Source organism: Salvia miltiorrhiza, chromosome 1 (genome assembly GCF_028751815.1).
Source record: "Salvia miltiorrhiza cultivar Shanhuang (shh) chromosome 1, IMPLAD_Smil_shh, whole genome shotgun sequence".
NCBI lineage: Eukaryota > Viridiplantae > Streptophyta > Magnoliopsida > Lamiales > Lamiaceae > Salvia > Salvia miltiorrhiza.
Genome location: NC_080387.1, coordinates 72,488,255 through 72,507,034, shown reverse-complemented (window position 1 = coordinate 72,507,034; position 18,780 = coordinate 72,488,255). Strand labels below are relative to the sequence as shown.

Genomic DNA, 18,780 nt, shown 5'->3' with positions numbered 1-18,780 from the left:
TGTTTTTTTTATTTATTTTATTAGCGTATTTTAATTATGTTTTTAATTTTATTTAAATTATTGTAATGTAGAATTTTAATTTTAATGAAATTTGAATTTTAAAAATAAAAGTGTAGAAATATGAATTTTGTGGAAATAGGGATCTAAGCACCCACCTAAGACACAATGCATTGGAGAGGGGTGTGTCTTAGGTGGGGCCCACTCCTAAGACACCCCTCTAAGACACCACCATTGTGGATGCTCTTAGGATGAGATATTTTTAAGAAAAGATCCAAACGATGGGCCAAAAAGTGATATTTACCCTTTCTATTATGTTTTATCTTTTTTGCTTGGACAAAAGAGGTCGCCGGCAGAAATTACAAATTAATAAAAAAAAATAAGATTAATAGTTTGTAAATTCATGAAAAAAAAATTCGGATGTTTTCCATAATTTTTTAACTTATGGTTGAGAATTTTTTTTGACTGATATTTGTAATCTTTCAGGGTCTTCAAAAGAAGAAATTTGGCCGGATTTTATCAGTGCATGAACATTAAGAAGAAATTTATAAATGATGGATGATTATTACTAAATTAAAATTTGTGAAACAAAAAAAAAAAAGAAACTTCATGAATTTACAGACAGTTAACCGTAAAAAATAATGATAGATCATAATGATTTTTTTGTGAATGAGTAGGGATAAAAAATAAAAAGATTGTGATGAGATGATGAGATAGTGTTTATAAATAAATAAAAAATGTATACTTTTAAAATTGCTCAAAATAACAAAATATGTAGGTTTTACAAAATATGCATGTTTTTTTTTTGATACATTTACAATATTAGATAAAGAAATTAAATGACCCCACAGGGGACTCGAATCCAAGACCTTTGGCCTTGAGCATTAACCTCTTACCGCTTGGCCAACACACGCACACATACAAAATATGCATGTTTTACATACACGGAGGAAGTGTAATGGTATAGTATTGTCTTTTCGATATGCGAGAGCGAGTTAGGCTTAATAAATTAATTCAAATTGGACCTAAATTAGAAATAATTTATTAATTTGGGCCAAAACTAATCACATTAATTTGTTTAATTGATTTGGGCCGTTCTATTATCTTGAACTGGGCTTTTATTTGCTTAGAATATATAAAATATTATGAAGATGTTAACAAAAATTTGAAGCAATGAGCATAGTGTAATTCTTAAAAGGAATTAATAATGCGGAACTTTCGAAATTCTTACAGAACCACTAGCTAGTTGCTAACAAAGAATTGGTAGCTATAATAATTGAATTGGAGAAAGAATCAGATTCTATAAACACTATCTTCCAATACTTACTTCATCACATAAGTATTGTATCACTTACTATTTTGGATTGTTCCATTATTGTTGTTTCATTTCTATAAAAATATATTTCCTTCGTCTCCTAATTTCACGCTCATTTGAGAATGACACGAGTTTTAATAAAATTATTTCATACAATCCCATAAAAATATAATACTCTTATTTCATTTTAAACCTTAAATCTCGTACTCAAAATAAACACTTCACCTTGGGACGGAGGGAGTACAATTTTTATTGGCAAACATTGAATGCGTCAATAACACAAACACACAAAAACAATAAATTAATTCATGATTTTGTACAAAGGGGAAGAGAAGTTAATTAACACATTAACACATGCACCAGCACAACTTAAACTAACTGCACATGAACACTACAAACAAATACTCTAATTAAAACATGACAACGAATTAATATCAAAGATATTGGTTCGAGTCATCTGTGCACGATCTTTAAATTTCTTTATTTAATACCGTTAATTTATAAAAAAAAAAAAAAAAGGCAATTCTCCGACAGTGATTTGCTTAACCGGAGATATCCACGATCTTCACTTCCGGCTTCTTCTTCTTCTTCTTCTTAGGCACAGTTACTGTCAGCAATCCATTCTCCAATCTCGCCTCCAATCCTTCCAAATTGGCATTCTCCGGCAGCCTCAAGCGGCGGAGGAACTTGCCCTTCCCCCTCTCCTCGCAGTGCAACTTGTCACCCTCCTCCTCCTCCTTGCTTCTCTCTCCACTGATCTGTACAATTCCACCCTCTTCAACCGCAACCCTAACTTCCTCTTTCTTGAAACCGGGAACATCCACCTTCACCACATGCCCCTCCGCCGTCTCCTTCCAGTCCACGTCGGCGCCACCGTCTTCAACCGTCGATCCCTCGCCTTTTCTGGCTGGATCCCAAGTTATCGTTTTCAACACCACGCGATTGCTTTGAGCAATATCAGTAAGGTGCAAAGTGGTTTGACCCCTCTCATCAACGGGATAAAAATTCATTAGATATGGCATTTTCACCACTCTATAGTGGAACCTATACATAAGCGTTGCGCTTATACCCACCTCAGATCCTTTGATTTTAACATCAATGGTGAAAGATTTGCACGAGTCAGACAGATCAACACAGTGGGTAGGGTAGTAGGAGAAATAAATGGGACCATCGCATAAACTTGATTCAACCCTTCCACATATAGAGTCGAGATATTTTGTAATTCTCTTGTCGCGAAGACATATTATTGCAGAGGTGTTTGAACCTAGTTTAGTAGGTTTCAAACCCACCTGAATCATTCCAACATGAACAAAGGCAGAGTTCCAACCAGTTAGAATTTTGTGCCCTATTTGGCGATATTTGGAGAAGAGAGGAAACGTTGCGATTCCTTTCTTTAAAAGAATTTCTTTCTCCACAGTTTTGACTCTACAATCAGGAATTATACAACTGAAACTACTAACCCTTGGCTCAAAAATATCTGAGGCGGAAGAAGGAGGCAATTTCCAATCTCGGAGAGATTTTTCGAAATTTTCCGAGATCATCGTTTCTTTGTTTTTGATAGAAACTGAAGCCCAAGATTTATGAAAAGGAAGAAAAATGGGTACCAGTAGACTTACCTGAACATCAGTTAAATATGTGCACCTAGGCTAGCTAGAGAGATGGAAAATGAACTCATTAATTTCGTATGTATAAAAAAGTATTACCTACTTAAAATTAGGTCAGCTCAAATTATTCTAAATTTTAGCATTTGTATGTGATTTTTGGTGGCACGAATTTTAATAAATATTAGGCGAGTGTGTTGTTAGTGTAAGAAATTACCTGCTCCCTCTGTCCCACGAATCTTGACACGTTTGATTTCGACACGGAAATTAAGGAATTGTAAATTAGTGTCTAGGTGATAAAGTATAAAAGTGATAAAGCAGGATATGAAAGGTGATAAAGTAAGAGAGAGAATGTGATAAAGCAGGAGAAAGAAGATAATAATTGTTAGAAACATGTCAAGATTATTGGGACGGATGGAGTATTTTATTAGTGGAAGAAGGTGTCGAGAAAAAGAGAACGCATACTCTTGTATAAAGTATCAAAATGAAAAAAAAAATGTACATTGTTATAGGACAAAATGAGTATCAATTAGTGTCGAAACAGTACATCCACTTGTTGATTAAATAGGTTAAACTTGGCTCTAATAATTGGAGAGCACATTAATAATGAAAATTAAGCAAAACAGTACATCCACTTGTTGATTGAATAGATTAAACTTGGCTCTAATAATTGGAGAGCGCATTAATAATTAATGAAAATTAAACAGGAATTGCTATTGTTTATTTTCCTCCTAGCTGCTTTATATTTTTGCATATATATTAAGAAGACCTTTATACAAAAGCAAATTAAGTCTTGGTCTTCCTAATAAAAGACTATAAATTGTAATCATAGCATCACCAACACACACATAGCATGACTAGGAAAATCGTATTTGGACGAAAAAAAAGCATTATTAATCTTTCACGACGATCATGTTGGCGTCATTAATGAAAAGACTGTGTGGATTCAAATCCACAATGGCGTGATATTATTTATTTAATTATTAATTTATCATTAAAAAAATAAAAACTCAGTACTAAACCACTTAAAACCCTTTATGTACGTCACTCAAACACTCCAAATCATACCACAGTTTGATTAGAAGTAATCAATAGTGAGGTGCCATATCTATTAATTTCATGTGGAGTGTGCGAACAGTGGATTGGACCCCCTGGAATTTTCTATAATTTCTAAGGGTATTTTTGTCATTTCACATACATTAATTAAAAATACAAAAAATATAGTTTTTATGCTAATTTTTAACAAAAAATAATATAACACTCAATCCCTAGTATCTAGGGGTGAGCAGAAACCGAACCGACACTGAAAACCGAACCGAACCAAACCGGATTGGTGCGGTTCGGTTCCAATTCTATTGGTTCGGTTTTCGGTTCGGTTTTGAAAAGTATAAACCGAAAATTTTCGGTTTGGTGTCGGTTTCCATTTTTTGGTTCGGTTTTAAACCGAACCGAACCGATACATATTAATATTTTATTATATATAATTATTTTATAATATATAATTATTTTTCTAATGTTTTAACCTAAAACTAAAACCCTAATTCACAATTATAATATATAATTATTTATCATGTTAATGTTGTGGGAATTTGACATTTGAAATTTGTGTATTTTACATTAATTTATAATTTTTAATTGGTATTTTCGAAAAAAATAAAATAAAAAAATTGCATCGTTCGGTTCGGTGAACCGAACCAAAACCGATGGTTTTATCGGTTCGGTTTCGGTTCGGTTCCGGACCCCCAATTGGTGCGGTTCGGTTCCAATTTTAACCATCGGTTCGGTTTTCGGTTTTAAGTTTTTGGTTCGGTTTTACACCGAACCGAACCGATGCTCACCCCTACTAGTATCTGATTTCTTGTCTAATACTCCTTATTTTTCTAGAGCAAGCGCTATAATGCCTATTCGTGTATTTACTTCATGGCTAATATTCAATTTGAGCTTGCACAACAACAACAACAACAATAATAATAATAATAATAATAATAATAATAATAATAATAATAATAATAATAATAATAATAATAATAATAATAATAATAATAATAATAATGTAACTCTTAAATACTAAAATAAAATATAATTATAATAGACTGAAAAAATTGCTATTCATAGAAAGTAGTAAGAAATGAAACGATATTATTATCACATATACTCTTTTTTATGGATGGTTCATCTTCAACAATTAATGGTCCTATTACAAGTGTTGAATCTGAAGAATCACAAAGATTGATTAGTACTTTACATCGAAAAGAATGTATTTATGTTTATTTTATTTTTTTGACTAGTTATGTAATTTTATATGACATTATAATTGTGTTAATGATTATTATGTATTTTAATTTTATTTTTATTGAGAAAAAAAAAATCGGACCCCCCTTGTCGGAAGTCTGGTTCCACCCATGACTGCATGTTCAAGTTATTCCCAATTCTTCTCCCTATATCGCGACTATGTTGGTATGAACAGTTGGGTTGTTAAGATTATAACTACAAATTTGTTTTAAAATAGGAACTATAAATTATAAAAATTGATATGAAGAATTCTATACCTGTTCATCTAAAATTGATATCTTTAAAAATATGAAGATGAACATTAGTCATATCAAGAATGTTCATCTAAAATTGATATGAAGAATGCTGATCAACTCAATTATACGGTACAGCCGATTGTACATATGAAGAATTCTATACATGTTCAACTAAGGGGGGTGTATTCGTTGTGGATTTCCACAGACTTTAAAAAGTCCATGGAATTTAAATTCCATGGAATTCACATAGATTCCAAATGACTTTCAAAGAATTCGTGGTTAGATTTCACCCTGATTTTCACTGATTTTCGAAGAATTTAGGGGATAATTCTGGAATTGAAATCCATGATGCCAACGCCCGCTGAGTCCTAGCACCGCTGGAAACCCAGCGACCGCTGGGAATCCAGCGAGCGCTGGAAACCCAGCATATGTTGGAATCCAGCATATGCTGGAATCCTGACACGAAGCGCGTAGAGAGAGAGACAGGCAGAGAATTCAGACTCGCTCGAATCCAGCATATGTTGGAATCCAGCATATGTTGGAATCCAGCATATGCTGGAATCCAGCATATGCTGGACTCTCTCAACGGTGGCTGAGTTCCAGCGCTCGCTGGCTTCTTGGCCGCGGGCGCTGGAACTCAGCGCTCGCTTAAAATTTCATGGATTTCAATTCTCGTGGTTCTTGGCCGGATTTCGTCGTGTGTATTTTTTGGATGAAATCCATGAAAGTCATTCCAGATTTTAAGTCAATGGAATAACGAATACACCTAGATTTGTATGGATTTTAAAAAGTCTGAAACGAATACACCCAGATTTATATGGACTTTTAAAAGTCTTAAACGAATACACCCAGATTTCTGCAGACTTTTAAAAGTCTGGAACGAATACACCCAGACTTTTAAAATCCATAGAAATCTATTAAAATCCACAACGAATACACCCCCTTAAATTTATATCTTTAAAAATACGAAGATGAACATTAGTCATTAAAGAATAATCTTTCAATTTTCAAAAGAATTTTACATATAAGTTGATCTTTAAAAATATCACAAGAATCCGTTTCGTATAAAATTTGATTTTTGCATATATTATGTGAATTTTGTTAACAAACTCACTTTATATGTCATAAAATATAAATAAAAAAACTCCAAATTATGATATAGTATATCACATAATCAATCTAAAGATCACGATAAATCAGATAAACATGCAAGATCTAACAGAATTTACTGGAACATGCGAGAATGATCCGCTCATTCCACATCGAATCTCCTCTAGCCACTATATTTACATGAAATCTCGCTTCTATAATATTTCACATCAAAAAAAATTCATCCATCGTCAAAATCTGCTTCAAAAATCTTCCCACAAATCATTGATCAATAAAATCTGAGAAAAATGTCGTCGATTCCAAACATGTTCGGAGACTGCCGCAGCCACGCGTTCGACCCGTTCTTGATGAATTTATGGGCGCATTCTGGGGGCTCCGCCGTCGCCAATAAAACCACGGTGGCGGCCAAGGCCTGCGTTGACTGGAAAGAGACGGCGGAGGCTCATGTGTTGAAGGTGGATCTTCCCGGAGTGAAGAAAGGCGAAGTTAAGGTGGAGGTTGAAAACGGATGCATTATTCAGATTAGTGGAGAGAGAAGGCTGGAGGAGGAGAAGAACGAGAACGTCAAGTGGCGCCTCGTGGAGAGGAGCAGCGGCAAGTTCATGCGCCGCTTCAGGCTGCCGGAGAATGCCAATCTGGCGAAGGCGAAGGTGGCGATGGAGAATGGGGTGCTGACGGTGACGGTGCCCAAGGAAGAGCCGAAGCAGGTTCAGGTGCCCAAGGAGGAGCCGAAGCAGAAGCAGGAGGAGCCGAAGCAGGTTCAGGTGCCCAAGGAGGAGCCGAAGCAGAAGCAGGAGGAGCCGAAGCAGGTTCAGGTGCCCAAGGAGGAGCCGAAGCAGGTTCAGGTTAAGGTCACTGATTCTCTACGTGAGCTTATTGAAGAATTAAGGTGTATGAATGATGTTGTGGTTAAGGTCACTGATTCTCTACATGAGCTTATTGAAGAATTAAGTATGAATCAGAATGATGTTGAGCGTGAGATCTAAAGAAATAGATCTTATTCTATAGAGATTAAATGTTACTTTGTCCGTCTCAGCTTTGAGTTTGAGTTTTAGTATGGGCTTTCGGTTTTACTATCCATTTGAATCGGCTTTGGTTTTAGTATCCGTATTTTAGTATCAATTTGAATCAATTTTCAGTTTTAGTATCCATATTTTAGTATTCATTAGATCGGCAACTTAAATTAAATATATAATAAAAATAAAACAGTCGAATTAAATATATAATAAATACTCCCTCCGTCCCTGAAATAAGTTTCTCAAAATAAGTTTCTCTTTGGGGACGGCACGGGTTTTAAGGAAAATTAATAAAGTGTATTGATAGTAAATAAAAATATGTTATAATTAGTATTGGAAAATTAATAAAGTGTATTGATAGTAAATAAAAATATGTTATAATTAGTATTGAGAGTGATGAAAAGGTGAAAATGTGTTATACTTAATTAGTATTGAAGTATTGAGAGTGGTGAAAAAGTGAAAAGTATGAATAAATAAAGTATTATTAGTGGTGGGGTAGTTGTCCAAAAATGAAAAGAAAGAAAGATGAACTTATTTGGGGACGTCCCAAAAAGATGAACTTATTTTAGGGACGAAGGGAGTATATGATAATGCACTCGGACTTATTTTAGGGACGAAGGGAGTATATGACAAAAAGATGAACTTAAGATAAACTTATTTTAGGGACGAAGGGAGTATATGATAATGCACTCCGACTTATTTTAGGGACGAAGGGAGGACTTATTTTAGGGACGAAAGGAGTATATGATAATGCACTCCGACTTATTTTATTTTAGGGACGAAGGGAGTATATGATAATGCACTCCGCCTTGCGCTGGGTATTGTTTATGCGTGTAGATTTGCGCTAGAATCTCAATAGATTTTGTTAAGATTAATTTGATTATTTTCTTAGAATAGATAAGCTCGCGCTAGAATCTCAATAGATTTTGTTAAGATTAATTTGATTATTTTCTTAGAATAGATAAGCTCTAGATTTAGTTTGAATGTTTTTTATGATTAGAAAAAAAGATGTGAAAGACAATATATACTTATACAACATACTTATTTACTTTGAAGGATAACATTAGTTGAAGTATTCTACAAATAATCTAGATTTAGTCAAATAAATATGTGTCCACATTTATGCGTGTAGATTTGTTGAAATAATCTAGAAATTAGTCGAATATTTAGAAATAATCTAAAATAATCTAGAAATATTCTAAAATTAGTCGAATATTTAAAAATAATCTAGAAATAATTTGATTTGATTTGTTGATTTGTTGGAATTAATAATCAATAATAATCTAAAATTAATCGAAAATTCTTGGAAAATTTTGTTGATTTGATTTTTTTTTCCATGGCAAAATTGTTTAGGCGCATTATTTTTTTTATGCGCACTGTTGCAATAGTTTCTTTATGCGCTAGGTAAAATTCTTAGGCACATTATTTATTTGCGCAAAATTTCTTAGATGCATTATTTCTCTGTCTTTGTAATATTTGGACGCATTATTTTCTTGGCGCTTCGCTCTAGTACTAAAGTTGAGGCACTCAAAGATTCTTCTTTGTGTGAGGTCTTGGGGTGCTGAGACACTCAAAGATTCTTCTTTATGAGAGATCTTGGGGTGGTCTTGTATTTTCGTCTGCGTGCGCTGTTGTATTGTTTGGTGTTTGGGTGGTGGTGAGTTCCCGCCTTAATTATATTTAGATATTTCTTGTAATTTCAAAAAAAATATATAGCTTTTCTCATTTAAAAAAGTTTAAACTTAAAGCTAGATATATATCATTATCCGGCTCTTGGGTATATTAGTGGAACTCATGTAAAATTAAGTTATTTTTCTAGCTAGTTACATTATACTCCTAATTACAGAGTTCAATTTTTTATTGTTATTAAATTTTAACATTTAATATGATGTCAATATAGGAGTGTAGAAATTGTTTTTATCATCCTAAGAGAAAAGAAAATTAAGAAGTTGGCAGATTAATTTTCTCTCCAATTATCACCAAAAATGGTCTTAATTTCCACAAGTCTACTTTTGCAAATAGTCACACACCACACACATTATTCACACGCATACGGCATACATACACTCATATTCTTCACATATTTCCCACATAACTACCTAAATTCTTCCCCACAAATTTGGGTGTATTTCATATCGCTTTAGTATGGGATGAAGCATGTACTTTATTTATAAAAAATATCTTGAGCAATTTTTTGTATAGTCTATTTTTTGAGGATGAGTTATATCTAGGATATTGTAACTTCCGGTATCAGAGTCAGCCTCATACTCTGATCCACTCAGGGAGGTATGAGGCGCCAGGGTCATCGGAGATGACATGAACCATCACGAGCTGCGGATCGAAAGCGTGGTGATTTGTTATGATCTGGGTACATCCCATATTTCTTCAATATGAGCTGAAACATATGGTTTATATTACATTAATTGAGCGTCATATCATTGATATATTAAAGCGACGTGAGAACAAAATCAAACAAATAATACTCTATATGCAAGGGGCCACCATGTGGCACCCCTTTTTTATATGATTTGGGAGATGATAAATATCGCTTTAAACTCCAAATTATTTTTCGCACTATTTACCTTATTAATATGATAAATAGAAAACGTAGCGGGTTTGAGGTCTTCTTTGCAGTACACGTGGTGCACAATTATGTGTTGGCAGTGTATTCGAGAATTTTGTAATAAAAATAATTGTATATGTTTTCTTTTTCACGTGAAAGGAAATTTAGACGGTAGATTTGGAGTTATATTCAGTGAAAATGTCGATCCGATATGGAAATTATTAATTTATTGATGAGAGAATTAGTTTTACAATAATGCTATTTGGACAAAATTTAGTTAAATACTTTAAAAAATAAATTTACTTAAATTTTTTGGTTCAAAATAAAAAAAGAATTTAGTTAGTTTTATTATTTTCTCCACATTGTAGTTTCTTTTGTAACTTTTTAATAACCTTTTTAATTTTTATTATTTATAAAGTACAAAAACAACAAAAAAAATTAAAAAAATTGTTAAAAAATCTACAATGTGGAGAAAACCTTGAACCGAAATTTTTAAATAAATCAACTTTTAAAAGTATTTAACATTTTTTTGTCAAAACAAATTTTGTCCAAATAGCAGCACTACTCTTAGGGTGCCTCCAATGGACATTTTTTCCAGTTTCCAATTTTAAAAACCACCGTTGGAGCTTGAGGAAACTAGTTTCCAATTTTTTTTTGAGAAATTGGTTGCCAACTCCAAACTAGTTTCGGTTGACACCTCCTGGGGCCCATTTCTTGTCTTTTGTCTTGGGAGCCGATATTTCACCTCAAAAACATTTTATTTTGCTTTTTTTTTTAAGTTCTACTCTTTCATTTATTTTTCATTGCTTTAATTTCCTATTTCTAATTCATGTAACTTCAAATGCATGTAGATATATGGAACGACTATTTTCAAATAATGTAATTATTAACTTTGCAATGTAATTTTAATTTTAGTAATGTAATTTGAATTTTATTAATATAATTTTAATTTTTCTATGGAAATTTAAATATAAAATTTAATTTAAATATATAATTAAAATATGTAAATAATGTACGAATTATAATTGAAATAAAATTAATGTATATATAGATATAACAATGGAGTATGTATTATAGTGGGATCCTTAAAAAGTAAAAAACTGATTTATTGTTGGAGGAGATGTAAGAGAAAAAATAGGTATGTAAGTTTTTAAAGCTGATGTGGCACTGATGTGACACTTTAAAAACTGAAAATATAGTTTATGATTGAAGGCACCCTTAAGTTTTATGTCACAAGACTACGCTATCTCCAATTATTCAAAATTTCAAGGTGTAGAATCATTTGCAGTTATTCAACCATTTGTTAATTCATACATGTGTGTCTGCAAAAAGACGTGAAACACAAACGGTGATCATTAGTTCATCATTTCACAACTGCAAGAAAACTCATTTCAAACTCAACTTCTACTTGCATTGACTAATAAATAATTTCACAACTAACTTCAATTAATGGGAAAGCAAAAAACGCCGCAAATAAGTGTTTGTTGTTTTCGCCTCACAAAATTCAATATAAACAACATATGTTAGGCTTCTCACTTGCACACACACCAATTAGCATTGCATCTCTCAAAATGCACACATTTTCCCCATCTTTCCTACTTTGGCCACTCATATTGCTTTCTTGGCTTATCCTCTCAGCTGCACACAACACAACTCATCAAATCAAAAGTGATGAATCTATACTTCTTGCCTTCAAATCCCACATCACTTTAGATCCTCACGATATTTTGAGAAATAATTGGACGAGTGGATCCCCTTTTTGCACGTGGATAGGAGTTACTTGTGATTCACGTCGTAGCAGAGTGACTAAATTAGATATCTCGTTTATGAATCTCGAAGGCAGCATCCCACGAGAAATTGGAAACATGGCTTCACTTGTTTATCTAGATTTGAGTGGAAACTCTTTTCATGGTAGTATTCCTCTATCCATTTTTTAATTTGTTGTTAGTAGAATCTACACAAAAACTCATGTGAAATCGGCTTTATGGTGAAACCAACTTCACAAAGACCCTACTTCAACATAGAAATGATACTGTATCATTTGTATGTTGAAGTAGTGTCTTTGTGAAGCTGGTTTCACCATAAAACCGGTTTGACAGGAGACCACTTCTAGAATTTATGTATTTATATGATAATTATTCCTTTCAGGTCGGCTACCAAAGGACATTTGCATGTACAATAACTTTCAAAGACTCAAACTACTCGACATGTCGTTTAACAAATTGGAAGGAGATATACCATCGAGTTTGTACCAATGTCCACAGCTTGAGAGTATTCGCTTGTTTGGCAACAACTTTGGTGGATATGTGCCTACACAAATTGGGAATATCACACTGCTTAAGGAATTAGACCTTGGTGGGAACAATTTGAGAGGTATGTGCCTAGTTCGTTTGAATTTGAGCAAAGAAAATTCAGTACTACAAAAGAAGTTTTGTAGTATAAAATTTTAAATTCTTTTGAAAGGGTTTTATATCTTTGCTCGATATGTTGAAAAATAATTGAACCGGTGGAACCTCTGTCTGCATGTGGATAGGAGTTACTTGTGATTCACGTCACGGTAGGGTGGCTAAATTAAGAGCGTGTTTGGCTAAGCTTATTTTAAAGAACTTATAAGCTCTTGGAGCTTATAAGATGTACTCGCCTCCGTCCCACTAGAATAGGTTCGTTTTCCATTTTAGGATGTCCTACTTGAATAGGCTCGTTTTCATTTTTGAGTAAAAAAAATGTACATAATTGGTGTGGACCACACCACTTTCCTCATAAAAAGTAAGTTTATTAATCTTCGTGCCCAAAAAAAAGTTAACCTATTAGAGTGAGACGAATGAAGTAGTTTCTTAAGAGCCCTTATAAAGTTGTCAAAGTGTTTGGATAATTGAGCTTATAAGTTAGAGAAAGAATTTTATCACAGAGAGAAAATCGAAAAAATATAAAATTAGAATGGTATATGATGAAAATAGAAGGTCATAGTTGAGTTATTTTTATAAAATGAGTGTTGCTTATAAGATAATGAGAAAATAAGTTGGGGTGAATGAACTTATTTTTGGGGAGCTTATAAGCTCTTAAAGATTATTTTTACAGCTTATAAATAAGCTCCTAAACAGCTTATAAACTGTTTTAAAGAGCTTATAAGCTTAGCCAAACACCCTCTAAATATCCCGTATATGGGACTCGTAGGGAGCATGCCACCGGAAATCGGAAATCTTTCTTCTCTTGTTTCTCTAGATTGAGTAGAGACTCTTTTCATGGCATGTATTCCTCTATCTATTTTTTAATTTGTTGTTAGTAGAATCTATTTATTTAGATGGTAATCCTATCAGGTCGGCTACCAAAGGATATTTGCAAGCACAATAAATTTCAAAGACTCAAACTACTTGACCTATCCTCGAACAAATTGGAAGGAGATATACCATCGAATTTGTACCAATGTTCACAACTTGAGAGCATTAACTTGTCACACAACAACTTTATGGGATATGTGCCTAGACAAATTGGAAATATCACACTGCTTAAGGAATTAGACCTTCGTTGGAACAATTTGAGAGGTATCTTCTTTTGTAGTATAAATTTTAAATTCACCATTTTTGAAAAGGTTTTATATCTTTTGGAAAGGTTCTATATCTTTAAAGGGTTCTCAAATTTTAAATTCACCATTTTTAAATTATAAATTTTAAATTCTTTTGAAAAGGTTTTATATCTTTAAAGGGTTCTCCAATTTTCAGGTCCAATACCATCCACCATCGGGAGTTTATCTAATTTGAGTTGGCTAGAACTCTCTTTCAACACATTAGATGGTGAGCTTACATATTCCATGTACAAGTTCTAAGTACATTCCTCTTAAATTTTAAACAAAATGTCTTTCTTATTATGCTCTATCTTTAAAGTGATTTGTATGAAGGGTTCTCCAATTTCCAGGTCCAATACCATCCACCATTGGAAATCTATCAAATATGCAACATTTAGCACTATCTTCCAACAAATTAAATGGTTAGCTTCCATCTTTAAACGAAATGTCTTTCTTACCGTGCTTTATCTTTAAAGTGATTTATATAAAGGGTTCGACAACTTTCAGGTCCAATACCATCCACCATTGGAAATCTATCAAATATGCAATATTTATGTCTCTCTTCCAACAAATTAAATGGTTAGCTTCCATCTTTAAACAAAATGTCTAACTTATTATGCTCTATCTTTAAAGTGATTTATATGAAGAGTTCTCCAATTTTTAGGTCTATTACCATCCACCATTGGAAATCTATCAAATGTGATGTATTTATCGCTCTCTTCCAACAAATTAAATGGTTAGCTTCCATCTTTAAACAAAATGTCTTCTTATGCTCTATCTTTAAAGTGATATATACGAAGGGTTGTCCAATTTTCAGGTCCAATACCATCCACCATTGGGAATCTATCAATTTTGGTGAACTTAGACCTCTCTGACAACAAATTAAACGGTGAGTGCCCATCCTGCATCTGTAACTTAACATGAATTCCGTCGACACTTGATCATATCTTCATCCATCTTTTCTTGAACTAGTTTTTTTCTTTAAATACATGTGTTCAGATAAGATATTTGAATCGACTAATTCCTTTGTCACTGCATGTACAATATAAAATAGAACAGAAATAATATTAAAAAAAAAACTACTCCCTCCGTCCCAAACGAAATGTCCTATTTCTTTTCGACACGAAGATTAAGAAATGTGTATAAAGTAGATAAAGTGGGTTGGTGAAAATTATTTAAATATTAAGTATAGAGAGATAGTGTATTGCCAAAAAAGGAAACATGACATTTCGTTTGGGACAGTCCAAAAAAGAAAATAGAACATTTCGTTTGGGACGGATGGAGTATTTGTTTTCAATTGTATGACTTAGGTAATTTTGTTTTCTCAGCTTGCTAGGTTGTTCTCATATAATTAAATGGTACGTGCTTTATTAGCTAAATACTTCAACAATAGTTGGATTTGTTGTTTCCAACCATCTTGTAACTTCTATTTTATGGATCAATGTTAACAAATGCTATATATTAATTTAAGACGGCATTGAATATATGCATGAGACGTGCCTGGGTAATATAAGAATAGAAGATATAAATTTGTTTCAAAAGATCTAAGTGCTTTACTAATCGATTTATACTTCTCAAGATATTTAGCAAATAAAAATACTTCATGTGCATAAAACGTATTTCTTCATTGCCATATTTTTTTATGTATCCAGATTGATAGTGCGAAAATACTTCATGTGCATAAAAATTCAAAGTATTATTTACGTTGACTTCTCAAACTTTCAGGTCCAATACCATCCACCATTGGAAATTTATCAAATTTATATGTACTACAACTCTCTTCCAACAAATTAAATGGTGAGATCCCATTCTCCATCTGCAACTTGACATCCCTTGGGATTCTTCTTCTCTCAAATAACAGCTTGGAGGGGACAATTCCACAATGCTTTCAAAACTTGAGCCAATCTCTACGCACCTTTCATTTAAATGCAAATAACTTTAGTGGCCTCATTCCATCAATATTTATCAAAGGGTGTAGTCTTCTCTCCATCAATTTGAGTGGTAATAAATTGCAAGGAAGATTACCTAAATCCTTAATCAATTGCAAGAGTCTGAAGGGCCTCGACGTCGGAAATAATAGAATACAAGACGAATTTCCATTTTGGATGGAAGCTCTTCCTAAGCTCCGAGTGCTAGTCTTAAAGTCTAACAAGTTTGATGGTAACATTTCGATGCCTTCGCGAAGCAACCTTCCCTTTTTTGAGTTGCAAGTTTTAGATATATCTAGGAATGCATTTGTGGGATCTCTACCTCAAATATATTTCAATCATTTTAGAGCAATGATGAATGTGAAGGAAAATCAAATAGAAATATACAATGATGATGATTTGAACTTTCTGAGTACCTTGGAGATGACAGTCACCTTGAAAGGTCAAGATCAGTTATTGACGAGATTGTTGGATGCCTTTACAGTCATTGACTTATCCTCCAATAAATTCTCTGGGGCTATTCCACATTCCATAGGCAATCTTAATTCTTTGAGATACTTGAATTTGTCCCACAATAATCTCATCGGACACATACCTCCATATCTTGGAAATATAAGTGTGCTTGAATCATTGGACTTGTCATGGAACAAATTGGATGGAGGAATTCCAAGTGAATTGACAAGGTTAACATTTCTTGAGAAATTAAACCTTTCAATGAATGATCTGGTGGGGCAAATCCCACAATCTAACCAGTTCTCCACATTTGAGAGCGATTCATACATGGGAAACTTGGGACTTTGTGGAGTTCCGTTGACGAGAAAATGCAATGAGGAGAATGGGAAGCAAATGCAACCAAAAGAAGAAGATGATGATGATGATGAGTATGGATTTATAGATGGATTTGGGTGGAGAAGTGTGGTGATGGGATATGGAAGTGGATTCATGGTTGGATTTGGAATTGGTTACATTATTATTAGAAATGGAAGGCCAAGATGGTTGGTGGAATTCTTTTTTGGGGTTGGATATAATAAAAAGAAGAAGAAGAGAAGTAATAGAGGTTATAGAGCAACACCAATACAAAGGAGGAGTTGATACTTGCTCCAATTATTTTGGATCTTTGTTTCTTACCTTTTCTTCAGTTTGTTGTACGAGCTTGTGCTTCAATTGTTTCTCTTTTTTTTTTTTTGTATTTATTGCTACTTCATGCCCCCATAATTTTTTTAATAAGTATTAAAATATATAATAAATAAATAAATTTTTAGATTATTATGTAGTAATTTTTTTGTTAACAGAATTGGATTATTAATGTATTTTATATTTATATTTATTTTATACCCCACAATAAAAAATTATGAATTTGCCCCTGTTTCTCTAATTGTGCTTGATTATTGACACAAGACATATACTCTCTGTCCACAAAAATTAAACTCAATAAACCTAATCTTGAATCGAACCCAGAGTAGAGTCTGAGATCAACATGCCATATATTTGATATTTCACTATGTGCTGTTGAAATCGTATTATTGTAAAATATTCTTTTCGTCCCGCGAAGTTTAAGCAGTATTCATTTTTTAGTTGTCTCGTGAAGTTTGAGTATTTTTCTTATTTGACAAATTTTTTCTCTTCATTCATTTTTTCTTTTTTTTCATCTACAACACTTAACATATAAAATACATGGCCTAATTTTGAAATTACCAGTAAAAGTAAATAGCTACATTTGACGAGTAAATAAAACAGGCAAAAGTAATTAAAAAAAAAAGAAAACACTTGTTTTTATTTATCAATCTTTGATCACAATATTAATATAGGGTTAATAGCCAGAAAATACACGAACTTTCATCGGAATTGCATATTGCACACGACCTTCAAAAATAGCCCCATAATACACCACCTTTTAATTTAGTCGCAAATTGCACCTTTGAAGTACCCAATCGTGATGCAATTTGCGACTAAATTAAAAGGTGGTGTATTATGGGGCTATTTTTGAAGGTCGTGTGCAATATGCAATTCCGATGAAAGTTCGTGTATTTTCTGGCTATTAACCCATTAATATACATTACACAACTTTATCATCTCGTTCACACACAACACAGAAAACAAAGACCAATTTCCACAACACAAAACTTGAAAAACAAACATTGAAAATAGTTTATATTTATTTAACCTTAACCGGAGATATCAATGGCCTTCACTTCCGGCTTCTTCACTTCCTCTTTAGGCACCGTCACAGTCAGCACCCCATTCTCCATCGCCGCCTTCACCTGCTCCAGCTTCGCATTCTCCGGCAGCCTGAAGCGGCGGAGGAACTTCCCGCTGCTCCTCTCCACGCGGTGCCACTTGTCGTTCTTCTCCTCCTGCTCTTTACTTCTCTCTCCACTGATCTGCAGAATTCCACCATCTTCTACCTCCACCTTAACTTCCTCTTTCTTCAATCCGGGAACATCCACCTTGAACACATGAGCCTCCGGCGTCTCTTTCCAGTCGATGCGAGCGTTGGCCACCGCGGTGGTTTCACTGGCGGCGGAGGGGAAATTAAACCCCTCGAATGGATCCCATATATCGAGGGAGAATGGATCGAAGACGTTGCTGCGGCGGTTGCCGAAGAAGCTCGGAATCAGAGACATTTTTAGCTTTCTAATCGAAGAATGAATTCGCGCTGTTGTTTGATTGTTGAGAACTTGTGTTGTATCACTCGAAATCTTTGATCGATGGGGAGGAGAGGTGAAGTAGGAGGATAATTTATAGCAATGAGAGGAGAAATCCGGCGGTTTCGTGCTAATTCTGGAAGTTTTGGAGTTGGGCGAGAAATGGTGGATTCTAGATTATGCTCTTACTTTCTACACTCCTCTTTTCTTCTATTGATTTCTCCTTTTTTGAGGATTATTATGAATTTGGGCTTCGAAATTGAATTAATCGGCCCATTGTATACCAGCCCAAATTGCAACTTCGGGTCAAGAAACATATAAAAGCCCAACACAAATATTCCGTCCACGAAATTGTTTTCACCTTTGCCATTTTGATTCGTTCACGATATCATCACTTTCACTTATAGAAATATGATCCATAAACTTTCACTCACAATAATAGTGGATTCAAACTCCACCCACAATAATATCTCACAACAATATCACTATTATCAACTACTATCTACTATTTTTCT

At 33.6% G+C, this 18,780-nt stretch overlaps 5 protein-coding genes across 10 annotated transcripts in view; 3 read left to right on the top strand and 2 right to left on the bottom strand.

The window, feature by feature from the left end:
* The window catches only part of LOC131005889 (7-deoxyloganetic acid glucosyl transferase-like), a 57,830-nt gene that overhangs the window by 20,087 nt on the left and 18,963 nt on the right, over nt 1-18,780 (top strand). The window lies entirely within an intron of this gene.
* On the bottom strand, nt 1,588-3,132 carry LOC131005952 (uncharacterized). Its single transcript, XM_057933077.1, has one exon. The coding sequence runs from the start codon at nt 2,851-2,853 to the stop codon at nt 1,855-1,857; it is 999 nt and encodes a 332-aa protein (XP_057789060.1). The 5' UTR covers nt 2,854-3,132; the 3' UTR covers nt 1,588-1,854.
* Nucleotides 6,675-7,579, top strand: LOC131005986 (17.6 kDa class I heat shock protein-like). Of its 6 annotated transcripts, none has more exons than XM_057933133.1 (2): nt 6,675-7,264; nt 7,367-7,579. In XM_057933133.1, the coding sequence occupies exons 1-2, from the start codon at nt 6,839-6,841 to the stop codon at nt 7,535-7,537; spliced, it is 597 nt and encodes a 198-aa protein (XP_057789116.1). In that variant the 5' UTR covers nt 6,675-6,838; the 3' UTR covers nt 7,538-7,579. The 6 variants fall into 6 exon arrangements, with proteins under 6 accessions (XP_057789116.1, XP_057789115.1, XP_057789114.1 ...); XM_057933132.1 differs by having other exon boundaries at nt 6,676-7,288; nt 7,376-7,579; XM_057933131.1 differs by having other exon boundaries at nt 6,676-7,309; nt 7,376-7,579.
* On the top strand, nt 11,686-16,825 carry LOC131005870 (receptor-like protein 43). Its single transcript, XM_057932974.1, has 9 exons — nt 11,686-12,041; nt 12,279-12,503; nt 13,448-13,672; nt 13,850-13,921; nt 14,043-14,114; nt 14,200-14,271; nt 14,357-14,428; nt 14,510-14,581; nt 15,418-16,825. The coding sequence occupies exons 1-9, from the start codon at nt 11,702-11,704 to the stop codon at nt 16,710-16,712; spliced, it is 2,445 nt and encodes an 814-aa protein (XP_057788957.1). The 5' UTR covers nt 11,686-11,701; the 3' UTR covers nt 16,713-16,825.
* LOC131006018 (17.3 kDa class I heat shock protein-like) lies at nt 17,671-18,537 on the bottom strand. Its single transcript, XM_057933170.1, has one exon. It carries the CDS (start codon nt 18,242-18,244, stop codon nt 17,786-17,788), a length of 459 nt encoding a protein of 152 aa, XP_057789153.1. The 5' UTR covers nt 18,245-18,537; the 3' UTR covers nt 17,671-17,785.

Excerpts from the sequence above, each read along its gene's own strand:
- LOC131005986 (XM_057933128.1), top strand. The coding sequence starts at position 6,839 with ATGTCGTCGATTCCAAACATGTTCGGAGACTGCCGCAGCCACGCGTTC.
- LOC131006018 (XM_057933170.1), bottom strand. The coding sequence starts at position 18,244 with ATGTCTCTGATTCCGAGCTTCTTCGGCAACCGCCGCAGCAACGTCTTC.
- LOC131005952 (XM_057933077.1), bottom strand. The coding sequence starts at position 2,853 with ATGATCTCGGAAAATTTCGAAAAATCTCTCCGAGATTGGAAATTGCCT.
- LOC131005870 (XM_057932974.1), top strand. The coding sequence starts at position 11,702 with ATGCACACATTTTCCCCATCTTTCCTACTTTGGCCACTCATATTGCTT. Across the intron at positions 13,922-14,042 it reads CTCTTTCAACACATTAGATG|GTCCAATACCATCCACCATT; the intron begins GTGAGCTTACAT and ends TCCAATTTCCAG. Across the intron at positions 14,429-14,509 it reads CTCTTCCAACAAATTAAATG|GTCCAATACCATCCACCATT; the intron begins GTTAGCTTCCAT and ends TCCAATTTTCAG.